At 40.8% G+C, this 23044-nt stretch overlaps 2 protein-coding genes across 2 annotated transcripts; both read right to left on the bottom strand.

Moving 5' to 3' along the window:
- Positions 1 to 732: 732 nt before the first annotated feature.
- Positions 733 to 12938, bottom strand: fxyd6 (FXYD domain containing ion transport regulator 6). The gene is made up of 8 exons (XM_040131500.1): positions 12797 to 12938; positions 5901 to 5954; positions 5279 to 5296; positions 4431 to 4466; positions 4202 to 4276; positions 3875 to 3911; positions 3706 to 3755; positions 733 to 2004 (listed from the first exon to the last, which is right to left on the bottom strand). Exons 2-8 carry the CDS (start codon positions 5947 to 5949, stop codon positions 1967 to 1969), a joined length of 303 nt encoding a protein of 100 aa, XP_039987434.1. The 5' UTR covers positions 5950 to 5954; positions 12797 to 12938; the 3' UTR covers positions 733 to 1966.
- Positions 12939 to 13182: 244 nt separating this feature from the next.
- Positions 13183 to 22691, bottom strand: tmprss13a (transmembrane serine protease 13a). The gene is made up of 13 exons (XM_040131579.1): positions 22538 to 22691; positions 19358 to 19532; positions 19108 to 19218; positions 18307 to 18471; positions 17622 to 17748; positions 17077 to 17172; positions 16774 to 16817; positions 16140 to 16302; positions 15678 to 15856; positions 15203 to 15301; positions 14382 to 14524; positions 14131 to 14283; positions 13183 to 14003 (listed from the first exon to the last, which is right to left on the bottom strand). Exons 1-13 carry the CDS (start codon positions 22553 to 22555, stop codon positions 13989 to 13991), a joined length of 1488 nt encoding a protein of 495 aa, XP_039987513.1. The 5' UTR covers positions 22556 to 22691; the 3' UTR covers positions 13183 to 13988.
- Between the last annotated feature and the right edge of the window lie 353 nt (positions 22692 to 23044).

The following is a 23044-nucleotide window of genomic DNA, read 5'->3' as shown; positions in this document are numbered from 1 at the left end:
CCCCAAGTAACAATTATACCAGTTTTGAACCACCCGAAGTGCACACAACAGACTGATTTTTATGACCCGTGCATTTTCTGTAAACATCGGTCTATAAAAGCAGGTTGCTACTCACCTGTGCTGCTGATGGCTCTGTATAACTTCTTTTCAGGTGTTTGTGCGTGTGTGTGGCCCCGTCTGCATCAGGGGCAGGCACAGACCAAACTCCAACCCCACAGATCCACCCTCTAACACACACACACACACACACACACACACACACACACACAAACCACCTCTCCACGCCCACGGCCATGTTTCAGTCCAGCCGCTCAGTTACATATTTATACTTTCATAAATTTTACACTCTGATGTCAATAAAGAGAAGCTCCGCCAACCTTTGGAAGCATAGAACCAATTTCCTGATGTAGTTCCATAGCCCCTAGAGCATTTTATAACATTGATTGACATTGATAAGACACTACCAGACTGATTTCAAGTGCTGTTGGAGGGTTGCCTGTGAAATCTGGTTTTCCAGGCTAAAATGTTTGAACGTGAACACCCTGAAGAGAATTCTGAACTTAAGATCTACACTAAAATCTGGTTTTCATCTAAATGGACACAAAAAAAACATATATTTAAGTGTTCAGACATACTTCTATTTATTTATGCTAAAAGCACAACAGTTTGCTACACAACAAGCCTCGTGCGTTGAATCAACATAGCATTGTACAGTGGTCATCTTTAAAACAAGTATACTCAGACCTAAGATTGGTGAAAGCCTGACTCGACAGGAGATTTACAAAAAGGACTGTTCATTTGTTCTCTCGGTATGATTTGGCTTACATTAGGCTACTATTAATGTAGTCACAGAAATAACATAACAATTTTAAGTTTCACTTCTCTCAAACTTAGCACCCAAACTTTGTCTCTCTTTTTTAGAAATGTACTACATGATCATTCTGTGAGACATTCAAAGCATCATGACATTAGAAAGACTCACTAAGCAATTTATTAAACAAACAGAACAGAAAAAATAAAGAGACCGGGCTTCACAGATTTGCGGCACTAGTGAGTGTGTATGGGGAAACTAATCATAGGCTGCTGGAGACTACCTAAGCCTGGCGGAGCCAGTGACGGAGCAGTGGAGTGGATGTGTGGAGAAGAAGGCAGTGAGACAGCTGATGCAGGAGCTCACTCAACTATAGACGATTAAACACTGCAGTGGAGGAGCTCATGCAGATACCTGCAAACCATTCCTTTTGCTCAGTCAGAGAGCTGTGGCAGTTGAGATTGTCTTATATAAGGCTCATCACATTTACATGTAGAGATACACACGCACTCGTGATGTACACACAGTCACACATATACAGGGTATGCACGCATACATATCCACATGTGCACGCAAACACACCCAACCACTCAAACATAGATCTAAATGAATGATATTTAACTGTATATCTTATCCATAAACTAGCTGTACTTTTATATTTAGTTATTTATGTATACTGTATATATGGATATATATAATAATCCAAATGTGACAAGCATTATCCAGGACAATTGACAAAATTGACAAAATATCAATAAACAACATATCCTAAAACCTAAAGGCAACAGAAGTACAAAACAAAGAACAGCAGACCACACAACATTAAAAATTCTTCTAGTGCTTAAAAGACAATCTTGTGTGAAAGGTGCTACTAACTAAGACAAAGAACTGGATTGAGAGACTGTCACAGAAAGGCACAGGGACGGACAAGAGAACTGAGGGACTGGCACGGTCACAACAGAGCACAACAGGCTAAAGGTTTGTCTTAAGGGCACAAGATTTATGTACATGTTATACCTCTAAATGTATACCTCCCCTCTTACCCTGTCATATAACCAGTTATAATAATCAACAGTTTCTTCATTGTTACAGTGGCTTAATATCAAATAACACTGATCATCATTTCAGAAGGCAGTCTGGCCCCGTGGCGTTGCCTCAGTTCTCTGCTGGAGTCTCTTTTTCAGCCGCCGAAGCTGAAAGAGGTCAAGGACGAGGGATTTAGTTGAAGCACAAGTGCAAAACATTAAACTTGCTCACAGTCATTTCTTCCTAAATATTTCGGTCCTTTTCTCTCTCCTTTACGCAGTAACGTACAATCACTTACAGGACCATGCTCATAGTTTTGTATGCATTCACTGACTCTTTACCTGAATTTATGTGAGATTGTTGCAGATAATTCAATTGAGGATACAACAAGGTTTGTTTTCAACCTTCTAAGTGACGGATTTCAGTATAGGTTTCAAGTATGACTATATATATATTTAAGTATGACTAATATTTTATACTACTTTATATTTCTACTGTTTACTCTTTAAAGTTTACAATTTTTAATAAATGGCTTTTTACTTATAGTACTAAAGTATTGTATATTTTGCTGATCATACTTTTTTTACTTTTATTCCTTTATAAAAAACAAAACGTCCGCTATTAGTACTTGTTTTTTACACTGTGATATGCTAGTTTTATAAGGGCAAAGCTTCTGAATACTTGTACCACCGCTGCCTTCCAGACCACATTATGAAAATCAACATGCAAAGACTTGAAGCTTAATTGAGACTGTTAATACAACACCCAACATTTTATTAGCTTCATGTTAATGCAGTTGCATTAAAGAGACAACTGTCTCTTTGGGGGTGCGTTCAAGGATGTCAGCGCATCTTTGAAATGATGTGAAAGCACTGTATGAATGAGCACTATTGCCAACTCAATGATTTTCTGTGTTCGATTTAATGACTTTCCAAACCAATTAAAAAGCCTATCATGAAATTCAGTGACATTTTTTATCAGACATTAGCTCACATTTGGTTATATGGGATGGTTGAGCCTGGTTTGGGCATTAATAAGTTGTGCATGTGGGAGTCACCAGAAAGAACTGTGGAATATACTATTTGACGTTGCTGATTATGAACTCTAAACACTATAGGACCAACTTAATCTTTAAGTGTTGAACACTCAAGCTTGAATTCCCCCACTCTATTCTACTCTACTATTCTTTTCAATTCTGTTTGTTAGACAAACTACTTCCTTCATATAATACTTGATATGCAAACAACAGCTCAGACATCAGAAAACATGCAAAAGCAGTACATGACATTCTTTAGTGATGACTGGTGACTTGAACATGTTCAGTTATTTTACATCAAAAACAGTTAGCATGGGTTACACAGTCAGAAAAATCAAACCCAGGAATCAAACAACAGGAGAGCATGGATGCTGTAAAATCTTTCATTTTCAACTGTGAGTTTTCAGATGTGGAGAATAGGAGAGACAGCAAAACAGTGAATGCTTGAAACTATAGTTTAACGTTATGATAACCTAAGTTTGACAATAGTGTAAAGGTGACAAAGTGTTCTTGTGTAATGAATACCTATTACAGTTCCACAAGTCTCTGCTGGTTGATTTTTATATGGTATTAAAGTGAAGTGAAACCCAAAGCAGCTTGGAAGCTATATAAATCAAACTTGTTACAGCAGTAATTTAAAGTACATACAACTTGTCTGCTCTCTCTCTCTGTCTCACACATATAGTACAGTTCAACATGTGCGAACACATGCGCACGGAGCGAATGACCCCCCACTATGGGCACTCCCCAAAGGGAAACTCATTTATGATGTATGTCAGAGGGCGAGCCAGAGGTAAGAAGAACCGACAGAGAGTTATAATGTGCATCTTACCCTTGGAGACAATCAGGTTCTCCTCCTGTGCCTCCTCATCTCCAGGGGCCCTGAAGAGAGGATCCACATGTTGTCATGGTAACCAAATCATGTAGCATGACAAAAGGGCCTTACAAAACCAAGTCTTTGTGTTTTGTTTTTTTTCAATCGGAGAGGGACACTGGCATACCTGGGTTTCTGGTTGAGACTGCACTTGCATCGCCGACCTGGAAACATAAATCATTAGCTGTATTAATCAGAGGTCCAATTAGTTAGATATATTGTCTCTGTAATCACTGCTAAAAGATGTTCAGTGATACCTGATAATTAAATTATAATTAATAAAAATTAAAAATAAACATTATGAAAAAATATGGTATCGAAACATACTATTGAAATGCAATAATGATTCATTACTTTATTATTTTTAATTTAATAGGAACACTTGATTACACTGAGTGTATGTATACATAATATAATGATACACAAGCACATGCACACACAGAAGTTAACTTACTGAGGATGAGAAGAATGCCCAGTGTGAACAGCACCACAGCAAATGCCAGTCCCCAAATCCTGAGACTCTCATAGTCTGTAGAAGAATTTGATGCCAGAATGCACACAGGAGCAGGAGAAAGAAATTTAAACAATATGCCATTTATGGTAAAAAGTATCTTTATGTGTAGAGGGAGTTGCCGTGTCCTGCAGATGATGTGAACAGGAAACAAAGATTTTTCTAAACTTACCGTAAACAAATGGGTTTTCAACTTTCTCTTCGTTTTCTGAAAAAACTAATAGCAACCAAACATTTAGAACCAAGGGGTTGACATTTTATCAGTGCAGTTCAAACATTATTAAAGCCCACTATATGGGAGGTAGCAGCATGCATTGCTGTCTTTCCTTTTTGATATTAGCACTCGGAGTCACCAATGTCAAGAGTTGACAAATTCTTCAAAAATTGGTTTGAAAACGCTAACGGAACCCCAGCTAAAAACTCAGGCAGTATTCTTAAGTCAAATATTGTACAAATCTTCACCTCACAATTTACATCTCTGTTGGCGGGTTGTAATTGACCGTAACCGCGATGTTTTCCAAAAACTGTGAAATTGTTTTCGTTGCCTACTCTTAGCCATACCTAAACCTTACTCTATTTTCCCTATTTTCCCAACCTTAACCATATTTAAGTTTGAATGTGCAGATATCGTAGAGGGCACGAATTATAAAAACGTTAGCATTGGACATAGTCAAGGGTTTTGCAGAATCATCCAATACTGACATTCTTGTCTCGCATTACGGTTTGAAAAAATTCTAGCATTGTTTACACTATGTCCATTAGAATTTAATGTATTTGGTTATGTATGTATTATCCTCTCTTTTTCCTACCAAACAACCACTCTCATCCCTTTAGCGCTGATTTCAGTCTATAAAAATCTCTTTCTAATCAACCCACATTTGGGCCCGGTAATTCTAAATCCATTCGTCTGCCACTATTTGCTGTAGTGGGTCAATCCATTAGGGTTTGGCCTGATCTGAAAACCAAGAGACCCATCTATGCCACGACTGAGGTGTTCAAGATCACATCAAGGGTACTCACCCTGTGGGTCTGTTTCAGCTGAGGGGCAGCGAAGAAGGGAAGTGGTTTGAGTCAGAGGGTGGATGAAAAAAGAGAGGGGAGAAACACGGGAAATCAGGCAGGAGACCATGAGAGAAAAATACTCCAATATCCTATCTCTCTGTTTCTTTGTCCATTAATCTATTTAACTATATGTCTATGTTTTACCTAACACAAGCTCTAACTTTCATTTAAAAAAAACCTTTGCAGCACAGCACCACATCATCAATTTGTAGTGTCTGACTTTGTGAGCATGTGTTTACGTGTCTTACATTTAATCATACACCATAAACAGACCTCACACACGCAGTCAGTGGCACAGCCAGTCTGTGAAACCTACACATTAAGCCCTAAAGTAGTAATTGATGTTTTGCCGACTAGGCCACACTCAGAGTGCCTTTTCATGTAACATTACCTGCCCCTACACTTCCTCCCTACGGACAATTGGTGTGTGTGCATGTATCTGTGTTTGTATGCATGGATGTGTGTGTGTGTGTGTGTGTGTGTGTGTGTGTGTGTGTGTGTGTGTGTGTGTGTGTGTGTGTGTGTGTGTGTGTGTGTCTGTGTGTGTCTGTGTGTGTATCGTGAGTAGGGGGGCACTTACCAGCCACACACACCAGGAGTGAAGAGAGAAAGAGAAAAATAGTTTCCATGGCAACTGTTGACATAAAGTAATAAACAGGGAGGGTGAGAGAGAATGAAAGAAAGACGGTGAGAGAGTGTTTTAGGAAGCTGCACTACTCCACCACACATAGGACTCTACAATTTGGGAAATAAACAATAACAATGAACATACATACACATGCAGTATATATACACCACACAGACCAAACAGACTAAGTACACATACAGTCAGTGGTGTATGAAAGGGGAATCACATCACACAGCACAGGCTCAGTCCAAGCCCCCGGTGCTTAACTTATGTAAAAGGCCTACGGATATAGTTTTTATCTTGCATAACGATCCATGTTCAGAGACTGCATACATGTTCTCTTTTCCTGGCAGAGATTACTCCTGGCTCCCTGTCGACATCGTGCAACCTTGACCTATTTTCATGTAGGGTTTTCAGTTCACACACGCCAACTATGTCTCCTACAAAATGTGTTCATATTCAACTATTTTGCATTGGCATAATGCATTTTGTGGGTAATATTTTATCCATGCTAGCTGCATGGCTCCAGGGATGGCAATGTCAGTCTATTAATCAGTCGGTCCGTGGGCCCCCCACTTTGCTCCAGAATGAAATATCGCCACAATTTTGCATGGATTGCCAGGAAATTCTGTGCAGACATCCATGCAGACACTTTTGTGCAGACGCCCATCAGGATTCATCCTCCTATTGACTTTATTGGTCATCTGACATTTCTGGTTTTTAGTGACATGTCTTGACCAGTATTTGATGGATTGGCATGAAATTTGGTACAGTAATGTTATGGTGCCCAGAAGATGTGTTCTAATGACTTTGGTAATCCCCTGACTTTTCCTCTAGTGCCACCATGAGGTTGAAGTTCCTGGTTTTAAGTTAAATCAAGCTATGAGATGGACTGCCTTGAAATTTGTTACATACATTCATGTTCCCCTCAAATAACTTTGGTGATCCTTAAACTAGTACTAGAGCCTTCAACAAGTACTTTGGTTTATGACTAAATACCTGCAAAAATAATGACATTCCCTTCAGCCTCAGCTTAACTTTGCATCCAGTTCTAATTAAGAAATACTAGCATGTTAATGTACTAAACTAAGATGGTGGAAAGGCACCACTGAACCAAGGTACAAGACACAGAGCAACTAGCATGGCTGTAGCTTCTTTGTCTTATTTTAATCAATATAACTTGTCTATAAAATGTTCAGAGCCAACACAAAAAGTTCAAATGGAATGTATCTGAAAAATATCTTCTCCTGTGAAATAAAGTGTGATTAAGGTTTTACAGTTATGTTTCAGCATATCAAAGCATTTGATCAATGACATGCACTTCATGTCCTCACATTTATAAGACTCCCACAAGGATGGGTTTGAAAGGCCAGGTAATCTATTGCTTTCGCTTTCTGATTTTTCAATAAAATAACGGTCAGAGCAGTTACAATGTAGACCTGGTGGTAACAACAAGAAATTAATCAATATCTACAAGTGGTCTAATTCCCCATAAAATTCTCCAAAGTCCCTGGTCTTGTGTTGCACATCAATCTTAGGGATCCATCAAACAAACTAACAGGGTGTATTGAGAGTAATGTTTCAATATAGATGAACACAGGTGGGTAACAAGATTTGACAGGAATGCATTTAATGAAGCATTTCAAAGCTCCACGGTGAAATTATGGAAAGTGACAAGTCTGCAGTACAATATCTGTGCTCCGTACACAAACCATGGAAGCATCTGTCTCAAGCCCTCAGGAGTCCAAAAGTTTTCTGAAACTCAGCCTTTACCTGACTTGTTTGAGAGTGCCACTTGTCTGTCTACATGCCATTTATTTTTTTCCATCCATATAACTGACTCGCTATCTGACTGACTGGGTCAATTTATGTCCATCTACCCATTTGGCTGTTTGTCTGTCTTCAACTGTATTAGTGGTACAGGACATAATGCACTTAGATGAACAGACTCCATTATAGTCATCGGCAGAGGTATCGACTGTCGCATCCCTGCCCAGTGGCTGTTTGTATGTTGGTGCTCCATATATTGGATACGTGAGCCCTCATATACATCTGAGCAACACACTGGTAACAAGGACACGTCTGAAATAATGTGACACAAGATGAAAACTCAGGAACAGAAGACCTATGTTTGATGCCATTAGACTAATTTTATACATTGTATCTTTTATAATTTTTTTCATTTATATGTTTGTCTTTATATTTTGAGTGGATGTGCACTGATTTATGTATGTATGAATACTAAAGACAAAAGAGAATTTCTTCTTCTCGGGTGGATTTTCATTTCAGTTGTGACTAAACTGCCAAGAAAAAAACCATTGAAGTGTTTTCTCAGGGTCTTTTTAACCATCCCCGTGTACATGTTATGAAGAATATGGTGCATTCAGAGAGACACTTTTACAGTCTAACTAAAACCAAATCCAGATCTGAATGATGAGATATGACAATATAGTCTTTGGAGGCATGTCTGTCACATTTGCACATCTTGAAAGAAACATCGTTATTTTTATTTTCACCACTTGATATCACCTGCTAATACCTGTTTTGGAGTAGTACAGTACAGCAGTACAGTTAGAGAAAAAACAGTCAATAAATATGTCACCTCTGTTCAGTCTATCAAACGCTACGCTTTACATAGATGACTTGTTTTTGCTCACATTTCACAAGAATTTGCACTGCTTCACTGTTTCAAGTTTCACTGACTGACTGATTCCCTGCCAGTGCAAATTGGACACTTGCATTTTGACATAATTGCTTACAGTTACCTAACAGTTTTTTACAACAGTAAAGCCCTGACTGTGCAATAGAACCTTAAATACACATATCGTGGTTTACATAATTAGTAGCCTCTAAGCTTTGTATATTATAGCTTGTCATCCATGTCTGACACCTAATCTGACACAGTCTCCCTTAACCTTTTTCTTTCTACTCTTTACCCTCCTCCTCATCTTTCAATCACCACACACTGCTCGACTGGGTTGAAAACCCTCTATATATCTGAGAGGATGAGGGATAAATAGAGAAAGGTGGCTGGAGAGATGAAAAAATAATCTATCTCAACAGATGTGGACAGCCGGTATGGCCTTGTATCACTGTTTTCAATGAAAAACAACCAAAAGTAAAGAGCTTGATACTAATAACAGAAAATTTAAATTGAAAATAATTGAGCATGAGGCATCTACTTAGCCATTTGCAAAATGTTCCTAAATAACATCATCTTATCCCTCTGGCACTATATATATTAACAAGAGCAATATGGAATAATGTGCATTCATCCGGATGGTCTCCTGCGCTGACCGTCAGGGGGAGACTAATGGTAGGGCAGAAATTTGGAGGGACAGATGAGGCTGCTTGTTAATAGCATAGATATGACAGTATGTGTTCAGGGTTAAGTGGCCCATTGGACACCCTCCACTGATTCTGGAGTAACCAAAGATAGTCTGGGTTGAAAGGCCAAGTAATCAGTCAGACTCAAAATACTAGATCGCTGTTCACACCACGACACCTGCCCCTATATTTAACGGCAAGGGAAGCAGAATTTTATGCTATACAAATCCCACTTTGAAAGAATTTCTGTATTTATAATTGACAGTTGTTACTGCAACTTTAATTTTAGAGGGTATGTCGTGTCCCCATGGTCTGGTTACTAGTCCAAAGGAAGGATGAAAAGCAGAGGACGATTGATTTTAGATTGACACGTACTGTGTGGACACCAATGTCAGATATTTCCCAGACCAGTACTGTAAGACTAGGGATTATCCTTCTTTTTTTTTATACATAAGGCGCTTTCTACACACACACGCACACACACTCACACAACGATGATACATCGGCAATTTAGGGTGCAGTATCTTGCCCCGGGACACTTCAATATGCAGACTGGAGGTACCTGGGATGGAACCACCGTTTTAGTGGACGACCCCCTCTACCTCCTGAGCCACAGCCTCCCGCCCCTAAATAGAATATTCGACAGAATCTCATCCTTCTTGACAACAAAATGCTTTCTGGTATGTTCAACAAGTTGGTCCAGAGTGGACTGGTCTATCTGCCTTTATTTTATATTATAAATTAGCTTGACCAGCACTTGATGTGATCATGACATAAAAAGTTTATGTCATGACCCTGAGGCTGGCTTGTGTGTTTTGTGCTTTTATTTTTTTGAGAATTGTAACCAAGCAGTGGGCATTTTACATATAAAAAAAATAAATTTTTCAGTGTTCTCTGGTTGACAAACTATGTCATGGCTGCCAACAAACCAGGGCTCAGTCTTTCAGCCCTCACATAAATAAAGAAAATGATGAGATCATAGTAAAGAATATAACTTTGCAATATGAATCTCTTTTGAGGGGGATTATTTGTAACCATTAGTGGGTCAGTGTCACATGCTTGTCCCATGAGAATCCTTTAGGCTGTTTGGTGGCATGCCACTGTCCAATGTAGTGTATCAAGCAGCTATTCAGCGCCAGCTTTTCTCTCCTTAGGTATGATACATGGCACCTGAGCAGCTTCCCCTCCGTCTTTCCTCAACCTACCTTATCTACACTATTGTTCAGCAATATCAAGTTCCCGAGTCAGGCTCCCATTTGTCTGAGAGGAGAGGACCGGAAAAGGGTACGCAGGGTGCCTGTATCTCTTTGGGGAGGACAAGGAATTAGCATGGAAGGAGGCTGTTTTCTGTAATGTGGGGACAAAGAAAGGGCAGACAGGAAGACAGTGAGCATGGGGGAATAGCAGACAGGGACAGACGTTGTCTGGCTGGAGAGTACAAGCGAAGGGCATGCAGATGAGACACTGTCTGAGGGGAGAGAACAGGGGAAGGGCAGTCTGTTGTATGATAGTGGCATTTCCCGTATAAAATGCTCAAAAAGAAAGGTCAGAACATGTGGTGAGGCAAATGTGATGAGGAAGATGAAGACACAGGTAAGCAATCAAAGAGACAACAATGAGTCAAAGCAATGGGAGCAGTGAGATGATATAGTCGATATAGGCAGCAGAGTGCTCAACCATCAGGGCGACATGGAAAAATAACAACCTGAGTTTAACTGAAGAATTATAGAAAAAGCGAACAAGGTCATTAAAGAAAGACGATATCAAAATGACTCAGAATGCTCAGAGAGTCCATTGTATGTGTGTTTCTACATGAGTCCACACCCACCAACCCCTCTGATTGTGTCCTTAGTGTGTTCAGGATCCTACCCTGTGCACAATGACACAGAGATTATGTGGTATTTGACATTATATCATGAGATAGACGTAGTTCTCCCTGGCTTTTTGTGCGTGTTTTATTATCTGATCGCTGTTGACTGTGGCAGGTGAAACTTCACATGAAATGCTGCTACAATTGTGTCTGTGTCTCTGAGAGAAAGTGCACCTGTTTGGTTGGATATTCATGTTTATTAATGTGCGTGTCCCTCTTTGAATGCAAGGTTTGAAATGTAAGGTTGTTTGGCATCATTGTGCCAATTCTCCCCATTTAACTCTGCGCTTTTTTGTGCAGGTCTCTGGAAGGACATCAGTTTGCTGACCAATGACCCTGAGGCTTCTATGTAAGTATTTAAACAGATCAAATAAAACAGTCCCAGTGTCGGTTATAAAGGTTTTTACTATTTTTCAACTTCAACAAAAAGTATAGGGCAGATAAATTGGTCACGCCACAGGTCTCCATAACCTTTGAGGAAAAGAAAAAAAACAACTTGGCCCCCTATATCTGCCACCATAATGATATTACGTCACCATGACAACGATATGCGTCGTTCCATAGTGTTCGGTTATCTCCATGGTAACTGTCTCCAACCGAAAATTCTGGCGCCGTACGAGAAATGGGTTAACCTGAAGGGATCACGTGAAAACACAAGGGGCTCCACACTTGAACGGGAAATAGGGGTGTGGCACGACGCCTCGAGGTCCGAATTAGTCGGTTGGGATTCAGCGGGTTTCGCCACAGACGCACTTATAAATAGATACGTCAGCTGAAGGGGATAGTGGTGGCGGTAAAGTCAGCATCTTTTGTTACCTGTGTAAATGGTGCGCGCACCAAGCAAAGACCGACCCCAATAAGGCACTGATTACCTCTCCGTCTGGACGTCGGCGTGCAGGTCTGTCAGCCACTGCCGGGACTCGCGCACGGACTCAGAATACATACAGCTGGCGCGACAGAGCCCGCTTCGACATCCGACGGCTGACGCCTGCGCATCCGTCCACTTTCGCGTCCCCCTCTACCTGTGGCTCATCCGATGGAGCCGAGGAGCGAGCCATCATCCGCCCCTGCGATTTTGCCGTGTCACGTGAAAGCAACGGAGCGTTTACAGTAAAAGCAGTGACATCATACACGACATCTGATAGATTGATTTTTTCAACTTACTCTCACGAGGCATGCGATAACGGTCGTGTCCGAGGAAGTGCATTGGTCACGCTTCTTTTAAGGCGCCGATTCATTTTGCCAAAAAAAAAAAAAAATTTCGCGCAGTCAGTGGAGGTTATAGTGATGAGCGCCAGCAGACACGCCCTCATGGTATCTAAGAGCGGTGATAAATAACAACTAGCGTTGTAAAGGGCATCTCTGCGAGTCACTGGAAGCATATTCGGCAGGGGTGCAAATACTGCAAACAACACACACGTTGGCGTAAAGATGATTTCACTGGAAAAACCCCAATGACACCTTTACTTAAACTGGTCTGTGTACTCCAAATAACCTGCTGGAAAAAAAAAAAAAAAAAAAAATCTTCTGATCATATTCGCGTTCCCTTCCAACCCACCTCTCCACCTCCTGATTGCCATTTCCCGGAATAAAAAACAAAAACAAAAACAATAACACCATCAAAAACACGTATGCGCACTTATCAACTTACCTCTTGTTTCTCCGGCGGACAACAAAGTGATATCCACCCACAAAAATCAGTCAGCTTGTCTCACAAGGCTTTCGTTCCGGATATTCTCATCTGTCAATATGCGCACCCTACTCACAACTTCTTGTCCTGGGAAAATAGATGTGATGGGCAACAGTGTGACTCCCGGAGTGGCTGTTTATTCATTGCGTTAAACCCTTTCTGTGCTCTCTCTCTCTCTCACTCTCTCTCTCTCTCTCTCTCTTTCTCTCTCTCTCACTGGCTCTTTCTCACACACACCCATCACAGCATTATGCCAGCCTCATGTGTGATAGACAGTTTGTGATTAATAAACGCCAGGATAAGGATTTCCCTTGATCTTTATTTTATTTTTATTTTTTTCGTGTAAACTCAGTGTTTAAAGCTCAGTGATCCCACACATTAGACAAGTAGAAAATTCTGTTAAACAACATGGCCAATCCACATAAATATGCCACAGAGAACACAGTTTCTGAAAAATTTCACAGTGTGAGTGTGAGAGCAGGTTTAGGTGCAACAGAGTGCCAGCTCAGTAAGGGGGTCAAGGGTCACACTGCTTTTTTTCTTCATAAAGTGAATACATAAAGTGTCCTTTTTGATTGTAATACGGTTAACAAACATTTAACATAGAAAAGCCTGAGATGTGTCCCTGAGGGGAAAAAAAAACACACCTCTACAATCATAAATCATTCTTAAAGAGGATCATTCTCAAAGCAGTCAGAGAGAACACAGTACAGTGGATTGTTTGAATGGCACAGAACACATAAGAGAAGGGCCAGCCATCTTTAGAGCTCGCTTAACATGTACTGTAGGTAAACATAAGTGTACTGTATGACTGAGACACCAAGAGACAGAGGACACAAATTAAGAATGCAAGACTGAAGTCACTGCATCGATTAGTGTGGTCAGGTAGGAGAGAAAACAGCCATGTGACAGAGGATGAATATACAGTAGATGACGCGGAACACCAAGACAGAAGTCCCGTGTTCGACTTGTGCATTTAGTCGCGCTGCCACTCCCCCGCCCCCTTTTCATCCGCCTGTCTTTCTGTCTACAGCATCTCCTCATCAATTCGTTCATCCATGTTCAAGTCCATCCATCTCCCTAAGACGACTTCATAGTGCAGGGTTCATTGGGGAAGCAGGGGAGCAGACCACCCGCAGAAGACAAAAGGACATCACGGCCTCTCTTGCTGTTGGAGGCACAGGAAGAGTTAAGATGGTGAAAGCCTGTGACCTTCAATAAATCTAACAGCATCCTAATCATTTGGATGTCAAACATGCCCTCCCACGCTGTTTACTCACTCCACCCATCCTTACCTGCATGTTGCTATAGATCCAGGGCAGAACACTGCCGACTTTGGTATAAACGCCGGGCTTGTTTTTTTCGCCACAGCCAGCTCCCCAGCTTGTGATCCCCACCAGGTACCAGCGGCTGTCTCCCCGACACACCAGAGGTCCACCACTGTCACCCTAGAAAATATAGTTCAGACCCGATTAACACAAGTTTTCCTTGCAAGTTTGCATCAGCCTTATTACTGTAAACCTGCCCCTTGACATTGACTGCACACCTGACAGGAGTCCTTGCCTCCTTCCAGGTCCCCAGCGCAGAGCATGTTTGCGGTCACAGTGCCTCCATACGCACGGGGGTTGTTACACACTTGTGTATCAATGATGTCCACAGTCACTTCCATCAGATCCTTGGAGACCTTGCCTGTATTGGAGAAAGCAATGCACTCATTCATTTTTCTAACAGTGGTTCAATAATTTTGAAATTTTACATTGAGATTAAAAGTAGGATTATCTGATTGAAAAATTATATGCACTGCCATGGCTACAGCTGGTCCACAGTCACATCTTTCCTCTTTTTCCTCCAGTTTATAGAAGGAATCGTGGTGTTTGACTAGTTTTGATTTATGTCCATCGATCTGACTTTATTTTATACTATAAAGACTCACGTCTGTCCTCTATATACTGTGGCACAGTATATAGAGGACCGACGTGAGTCAGGTATCCGTGCTCCCGTAGGTGGTCCAGACGTAATTCTGTTGTGTTCTGGCTTCCTGTTCTTCTTCTGAAGGCTATTTGTCTGAATGTCCTATAGCTTTCTGGTTTTTTTTGTTTTGTTTGACTGTGCCATGTAGTTTAATGGCAATTTATAAACTTTAGTCCTCTGGGGATGTTTAAACATTTTTTCCTTATCGACACAGTTTTTGAAAGAACGGAAAAAAACAAAATGCATGTGCGCTCTGATCTGGTTCTTACTCTACCTGTTCTTACTCTATAATGTAAGTATGCACCTTTTTATATCCGTCCATCTTTCTGCTACAGTTAGAAGCTAATGGGGATCCAATAAAACAGATAAACTCGGCAACTCCGTGCCTCAGCTTACCTGATCCTGCCACAGTGGAACCAAAGCCCGAGGTCCAGCATTTGGTTCCATGGGGAAATCGCTGGCCAGAAGTTGGCAGACAAACTGGCTGAACTTTATCTGGATAACACAAAAACTTAACTTTAACTTTTGCAAACACACTGGCAAACTTGTGTACTCGAAATGATAGCACTTTAGACAAACGTACATGCGGAGAGCAAAATAATTTTCTGGTGGTTGACCCAAGAAAAGTCCCCCACCTGGCCACACTACATACTGCTTATGAACACATACTCCCTCCAAACATAAAAAGCTTTTGTTGCACGATACAAGGCTCTCTATCCTGTATATTCTCAAGGTGGAAGAAATCACACTGAAACCCTTTCCTGACTCTTCTCCTGCTGCAAGGATTTCAGATTTCCACCATGATAGCTAACTAGGTGCCTTAGGTATGAAGGATGACACATTATTTTAATAAAGTGAAGATGTGACTGACCATTGAAAAGAACTGGAGATGTAAGTTTGAGCAAAGCAACATCTTGGTCATTAGTGTTGCTGTTGTAGTTCTCATTGAGCAGGATCTTCTGAACCAGGTAAGGCTGAGGCAGACTGTCCAGGGACACCACTCCAGCATACACATTCCAGTGCTGCGCTGAGACAGCCAAAGAGTCGCTTCTGCAACACACAAGGAAACTGTGCAGTGGAAAGCAGTGGATTCATACTGATCTGGAATTGGCGCTTACATTATCCGCATGGGAGAAGACTTTGAATTGCATTGCAGTTTAATTTGGAAATTAATCAGTTCGGCACTGTGAACTGCAGCTGAAAGACATATATCTCTACGATTTCGATGTTTGAATTACGTTGCAAGAAAAAAACAAGATCAGTCCAGTCTAGAAAAAACAAGAATCCCAAAATGTGGAAAAGATTGCTAGGACACGTTCTCTGTGTCAGTCACCTTGGGAAGCAGTGGGCAGCGGTCAGCACAAATTCAGGAGAGATCAGGACTCCGCCACAAACGTGGGATCCTCTGAAGTGGAGCGACAGCTGCCAGGGCCACTGACCTGTCTTAGCTACGCTGCCCCCAATGATCCGGGATGTAGACTGCTGCCGCCCACAGTCTGTGAAAGCCAGACAATGTATGATACTGTACCATACCAAAGAAACAGCTAAAACATCCTTTATTTAGGGTTGAGTGGTTATTCAGTATTATTGTTTATTGAGTTTGACTGAAATGGTGGTGATTGATGAATCATATTGTGTTATTGCTTAACAGAATTCTGCTTTCCAAATCGATTATCCTAAGCAATTTTTAATTTAAAACTAACCTCATCACCTCACTCCCCACAAAGAAACACCAAGCTCAATGTACTGAATCCAATTCGGATTTAAGATTCAAAGCGTGCTACGGCAATGTCAAGCGGTATCGATCCAAATACTCATGTTTTGTTGTTGTGGTGCCCAATAGCTGGATGCACAGTCATTTGGTATTGTGTGTGAGAGATAGAGACAGAGAAAGAGAGACACACAGAAGGAGCGCGTATGTAACTGTGTGTGACACATGACTGTAGGAACAGATGGAGGCTCCTTACCCACACACTGCAGGGAGACGGTCTCCTGGTTTTCACAGGAAGGACTGTGTAATGCCACAGTGAGAAATGCATGTTAATTAATAAACCAACGTGCACCTTACTGCTGTTTTTTTTTTTTTTTAGTATTATAAGCCCATAAAAAAGCAGAATATAAATTTTTAGGGGTAACATATTTTGAAATTCTTCTGCAAATACTTCACATTTGATTTTGCATGATGATATAGATTTCAAGGTTGAAAGGATCATGAATTAAGTCTGAGCTGGGCATTAAACAGGGGAGAAAGGGGATTCTAGATTCTATACCTGATTTTTACCAGACCCTGGATAGGCAAAGATGATCTGCCGGTCAATGTTAATCCAATGGACCCCTGGGATTTAATTGCTCTGGTGACAAAGGGCCTGGAGATAGAGATAAGGGCAGTTCAGAAAGCTGAGGAGACAGACATGCACATATAGGGACCATTTTGTTGAAACGATGAACGTTTGAGTCTGGAAACTCATTCTTGCTCTGTCACACTGAGACACCCCAGAGAGGCCCCGTGGAGAATCAATTCACCCCTAAATACACAGCAGCAGGTGAGGAGAAATTAGATGGATCTCAGCGGGTAAATCACAGGCTGGAGATAGAAGTACACATGTCCGCTAGCTGCTGGCAAAATGACGAGCTCAATCACTCCTTCATGGAGCCTTAGCTAGCTCTGACTGATGATGGGGAATGGCGATAAATATTCTGATGCTGGTGGCTGATCCAAAATGGTTTTCAGCATTTAGTACTACTACTCTCAGACCTTTTTATTGATGTTGTTTGGCACACTATAGGTCAAGTTAGCTGGGGGTTGATTCTTTACTTTTTGAAACCCAGCTGAGCGCAGGTCTGTTCAGCATAGCTAAGGTTCCAGCCTTTGTAGCACACTGGTAGGAAGCGGCCATCTTGAGATGTCCTGATCTGCAGACTGCTGTCCTCACCAAACCTCACTGGGGAAGACAAGGAGGTAGACAATTTAGAGGACAACTTCGATGGCATATGCCTAACAAAGTGTGATTGTAAAGTGGAGTCTGTCGCCTGCGTGCTGCCGCTGTTGCTACTATAATTGTAGTAAAACTAAAAATCAACTGTGAAATAAACAAAGCTTCACTTTGCAAGACTCAACAAATGCAAGCATGCTGCTGTGTGCAGTTTCTTTCTTTCTTACATAATTCCTTGGTCATGAAGTCCAAAATTTTCGTTAAGTTGAATTATGCTGTCTAGTACAATGCACTTTGTACAGCAAAAATATAATTACTGATAATATTATTATTGTAGATTTAAGTTTCAACTGTTGTTAACATTAACAATAAACACAACTGCCTGCCATAAATTATTATCCCCATTACCAAACCTATGTATGAGAACCCAACACAAAGATCCTGTAGCCTGTTTTTATTTTGAGAGTATCCTTCTGGCTGTCAAATGTCCGCCCATCCTTCTTCACCATCTGTCCTTGTACTAGTCTGGTTCTGATTACGTCCATGTGCGTGGCTGTGCCCACTCACCACAATTAGTTTCGTCAGTGCCCAGTTGACAGTCTCTTATCCCATCACACTGGACGGTATTGTTTGGGCAGGTGTCATAATTTGGCAAAGGTACATTTTCATCTTTGTGATCATTGCCCTCGTTGTAGAGGATCACTGCTGTTGCCAGCCTGGTGCCGTAACGAACTGTTGTTGGGGTAGATTGGGTAGTAAGGAGTGTGAGTAAGGAGAGATACAGTGCGCCTTGTTATTGTGATTGTTGCAGTTAACTAATACTGAATTTTGACATAAAATAAGAACAGTAAAATTCAACTTAAATGAATACATCACCTCTGCCTCCCTCACTTAATGAATATCAGCAACTATTTTAAAAATGTTTCAACACCTATAAGTATATTATTATTATTATTAACTCATTCTTAAATCCCATCTCAAGGTAGTCCAATTCCCATATATGACTTCCCATATACAATTGTGTCTGTTTTAACACTGAATTTGTGCAACAGCCCAAACTAAAAATTAAAAATAAAAACTAAAGTGAAATATTACCTGAAAAAATACTAAATTAAAACTACCAATATTCTGTGAATGCCAACAGAGCTCAGTGGAAATGGGAAAACAGCCATTATCTTATTATTATTAAGAGAAACTTAACTCTATATATGTGTCTATGGGTAAGCTATACATTTAAAAGGTAAAGGAACCACAAGAGCACAAGAAACATATACTTTGCATGCAGTTACAATAGTCCTGAATAAATTAGAGCAGCTAATGAATATTAATGACAATATCTAGTGATCTGTACGAATAAACACTGTATACCTCCAAGCCAGATGGCCAGTGCCAGCAGAGCGAGCACCAGTAAGACTCCCCCTGACCCTCCGTAACACTGGGCATTACTCTCACAGCATCTCTTCTTCCTACTGCTGGGGGCTGGACACAGACAGTACACAAACAAATACACAAACGCACACTGATAATCCCCGAAGCACCTCTGTCTCCATTTGCTTTGCTCATACACCTGCATCAGTTGTATTCTCAGCAAAATATGGGGGCTGTGGATATCACTCACGTTTGCATGTCCGTGTGACTTGGGGAACAATCACAGTTGGTGGATACTGGGGGATGTAATGTGGCTGGGTGGAGGGTGTCAGGTCTGGACCAACACCGTACACCACCTCCTCATAGGTCTTGAGGGGGGGCTGGGTGTGAGCAGCAACAGAATAGTAAGGAGGCGGGGGTTCGTTCTGTGAGGAAAAGACAGAAAGGATGGAAGGAAAGTAAATAACCAGCGAGCGGTCATCATATAGATAAAATCCTTTACTATAATAACACACTGTCATCTATTACCCTTGGAAATAAGACACTATACTATATTTAATATGTATAATGATGTCAATGGATAGACAGACAATAGATAGGGAGGCAAATAACTTTGTTTTTGGTCTCAAAGCCTGAGCATGTAGCTCATTGTCTTCCATGCAATCCTAACACTTGTATCAGGTCTATGTTTAAGTCCACACCTGGGTAAAAACCTTACACACAAAGACACAATGGATGTATCCCGGCAACAGTGTCTGAAAGAAGAAGTTTCACCAGTTTATTTCCTCATTCTATTCGTGTTATCTCCTCTGCCCCTTTTGATTCGCAGCTCCCAGTAGTCATATGAAGTATTTCAGACAAAGGACTTCATCAGTGCTTGAATTTTTGATGAGAGGTAACAGGGAGAAGGAAAGTGACTAAAACTAAGGTCTTGATTGGAAGTGCTTAGTTGGTACCCAGTACCCAGTTGGCTACAGCCCTATCATGTGCTTACTGTGAATTTCACAGTGACAGAAAAGTAGCTTCCAGTGCTTTAATGTGTTTGTACTATAGGTGACAATATAAGAAATAAGTTGAAGGAATAGTTTGACATTTTATTTTTCTTGTCTTGCTGATAGTTAGACGAAAAGATTGATACATGTCTGTAGGTACAGCCAGCGGCGAGTTTGTTTAACTAGCATGAAAACTGGTAACGGAGTAAACAGCCTAGCTCTGCCCAAAGGCAACAAAATCAACCTACCAGCACCTCTTAAGCTCGCTAATTTACACATTATATCTCGGTTGTTTTATCCGTACAAAAACTAGTGTGATGTGTCTATTATGGATGACTTTTTTTGACCTAGCACAGTAACTCTCTGAAGTCTCCGGGATACGACAAACAAGATGTACTGTGTTAATTAGTGAGCTTTAGAGGTGTTGGCAGGGCAGATTTTGTTACCTTTGAACAGAGCCAGGCTAGCTAAGTTAATGAAGTTAGCGCCTGCTAGAAGCATTCATATTTGTAAACAGACATTATACGGTTTTTCTCATCAAGCTCTTGGCATGAAAGCGAATAAGATTATTTCCAAAAATATCAATCAATTTATTTAATTTTCAGTAAAATTGAGCATATACATTAATGTGCAGTTAAATATAACTTATGATAGTGCTGTGTTGTTTGGTGGCTTGTGGAATGCAACTTGGGATTAGTAAATTCCCGAATGCAGAATGTTATGTGACTAAACTTGTTTGGGCACAATGTTGCCTGATCACCTGTTTGCAGTGTCACCTAAGCATTTACAGAAATGTTGAGTCACTTACCTCCTCTGTTATCCTTACAAATATAAAGTTTTTAAAAAAGTACACACCCTTGCACTAAGATATTTTGATGGGGCTTAAAACCTGAAATTCAGTTATACGGTAAATTTCAGTTTCTGCCACTGTCTTTTCAATACAGTCAATTTAGTCTTGATGAGAGCAGCATTGAGCAGTAACCTCACCAAATCAGTACAAGTGCAGACAAAAGCTAAGACACCATCATCAACAAGGAAAAAAGCCTTGTCCAAAAAAAAAAAAATATGGAAAGGAATTAATCTGTCGAGGTGGCACTGAGACTGTCGAGTCTATGGGTAGCCTTGCTTCAAAAGGTGTTTCATAAGACCATTTCTATTGCATGCCGATCAAGTTTCGAAATGTGCCTATAGGCAGCAATAACTCCACTTAATTGAAGTGAAATCGCTGAGCTGAAATACGTGGACGAGCAGGGTCATCATATTTCCCACCAGAATACACATGGATCATTTTGCATAGTTTGCCTATCAGCCATTATCCTGGAAAAAATACTGAAAAAATTAAAAGATTAGGGGTTCACATGACATTTAAACGTTATAGTTTCACTCAGACAAAAACTATGATAATATAAAGTTACAAAGCTCCCCAACATGAAATGGTAAACTAAAGTGTCCCTTTATGTTTAGTTGCCCATTCTGTAGGGACGAAAGGAAATCAAGGCAGATACAAGTAAGGCCACTGCATTTCTTTAGAATATATAGTGATCTGAGCCTGACTGCAATGAAAACAAATCTGAAATTATCCTGTTTTAGCAAACAGAACACAGTCAGTCCACCGAAGTCTTACGTAATTATCATTAGTCATGTCAAGTTCATTTACATAACCCAAAATCTTAAATTTGTCTCAGAGGAATTTACAAACTGTACAACGTACAACACCCTTTATCCTCAGACTCTCAGTTTGGATAAGGAAACACTCCACAAAAAACTTTTTTACATGTATATTTTGCAATAGCTGCCTTAGGTACAGAATAGAATAAAACAACACTGTTGGGATTATTGGTTGAGAAAATTCCCCTGCTTCTTACTCTAAATAAACCATTTAGAAACCCATTGGGTCACCGGAAAAACACAACGTCATAAAGCTGAAAACAGGGATTTTTTTCTTAGCTCAAGAAAAGTTGATGGTGTGGAGATACATGGTACACTACGACAAAACAGAATTACAAAGTTAGGAAAATAAAAGTGTTACAATCTAAAGAGCTTCAAGCAAAGTGTTAAAGTATTGCCCAATGGAAACTGAATACAGAATTCCTTTATAAAACTTTAATAGTTTATTAAGGCAAAACCTATATTAAAACTCCCTTCTGACCTGCTGTCTGGCAGGCCAAGTCAAACAAATAAAATCTCTAATGTCAGTCTATAATACCTGCAATGAACAGCACTCTTCAACCTTCTGGAGACCACTTAGGTTTACAGACACAATACACAGAGCAAACAGAGAAGCAGATAAACAGAACAAGAATCTGACTGGCAGCTGAGTGTTGATTAAGAAGAAAGCTTGACTGTTGATTGAGGGAAGGTTGAAGAAACCAAGACACACACTGTAGCACGAAGAAGGATTTCTTTTTATATAGGAGAAGGACAAAGGAGGAACCTACCGGGTCATGCTTTGCCATCGGACTCAGGGCAGGAGAGAGTGGAGAGTGGAGGTGAGAGCAGGTAGGTGGATACTATTTCACATCCAGGCGTTCACTCAGTCACAGAACAGTGGTTAGAGCATGGTGACACCACATTCAACACCTCTACTCTCCTCTCTCTTTTCTTCTCCTCTCCTTTCTACTTGACTGTGTGTTTGTCACTGACCTTCATCCAAGCAACAACAGGTAGGCCTGCCTTCCCCCTCCCTCCTTAACACCTCCCACTGCTAGCCTCCATCATTCTCTCAATCCTTCATTCTTTTCCTCACAGAGACGGGCGTGCCCAGTGCACCAGTTTCCCACCTGCCAGACCGGTTTTCGTGGCAGCCAGACACTGTCAGCGCTTGTTTCACAGTACGAAGCTCCATTATGGCTCAAATGACACCAGCTGAGCTGTCAGGGACCTGAACCAAAATGGCCTCCTCTCCTCAGCGAGTGACAGGAACGTTTTATTTTTTCTTTTCAGTG

The sequence above is a fragment of the Xiphias gladius genome, chromosome 7 (genome assembly GCF_016859285.1).
Source record: "Xiphias gladius isolate SHS-SW01 ecotype Sanya breed wild chromosome 7, ASM1685928v1, whole genome shotgun sequence".
In the NCBI taxonomy this organism is placed as follows: Eukaryota; Metazoa; Chordata; class Actinopteri; order Istiophoriformes; family Xiphiidae; genus Xiphias; species Xiphias gladius.
Note: the sequence above shows the minus strand (reverse complement) of the source record. Positions and strands in the feature narration are given on the sequence as shown.

Excerpts from the sequence above, each read along its gene's own strand:
- fxyd6 (XM_040131500.1), bottom strand. The coding sequence starts at position 5,949 with ATGGAAACTATTTTTCTCTTTCTCTCTTCACTCCTGGTGTGTGTGGCT. Across the intron at positions 3,912-4,201 it reads GGGCATTCTTCTCATCCTCA|GTCGGCGATGCAAGTGCAGT; the intron begins GTAAGTTAACTT and ends TTATGTTTCCAG. Across the intron at positions 2,005-3,705 it reads GAACCTGATTGTCTCCAAGG|CTTCGGCGGCTGAAAAAGAG; the intron begins GTAAGATGCACA and ends GACCTCTTTCAG.
- tmprss13a (XM_040131579.1), bottom strand. Across the intron at positions 17,173-17,621 it reads GCTCAGCTGGGTTTCAAAAA|GCCCTTTGTCACCAGAGCAA; the intron begins GTAAAGAATCAA and ends CTCTATCTCCAG. Across the intron at positions 14,284-14,381 it reads GAGGCAAGGACTCCTGTCAG|GGTGACAGTGGTGGACCTCT; the intron begins GTGTGCAGTCAA and ends TATATTTTCTAG.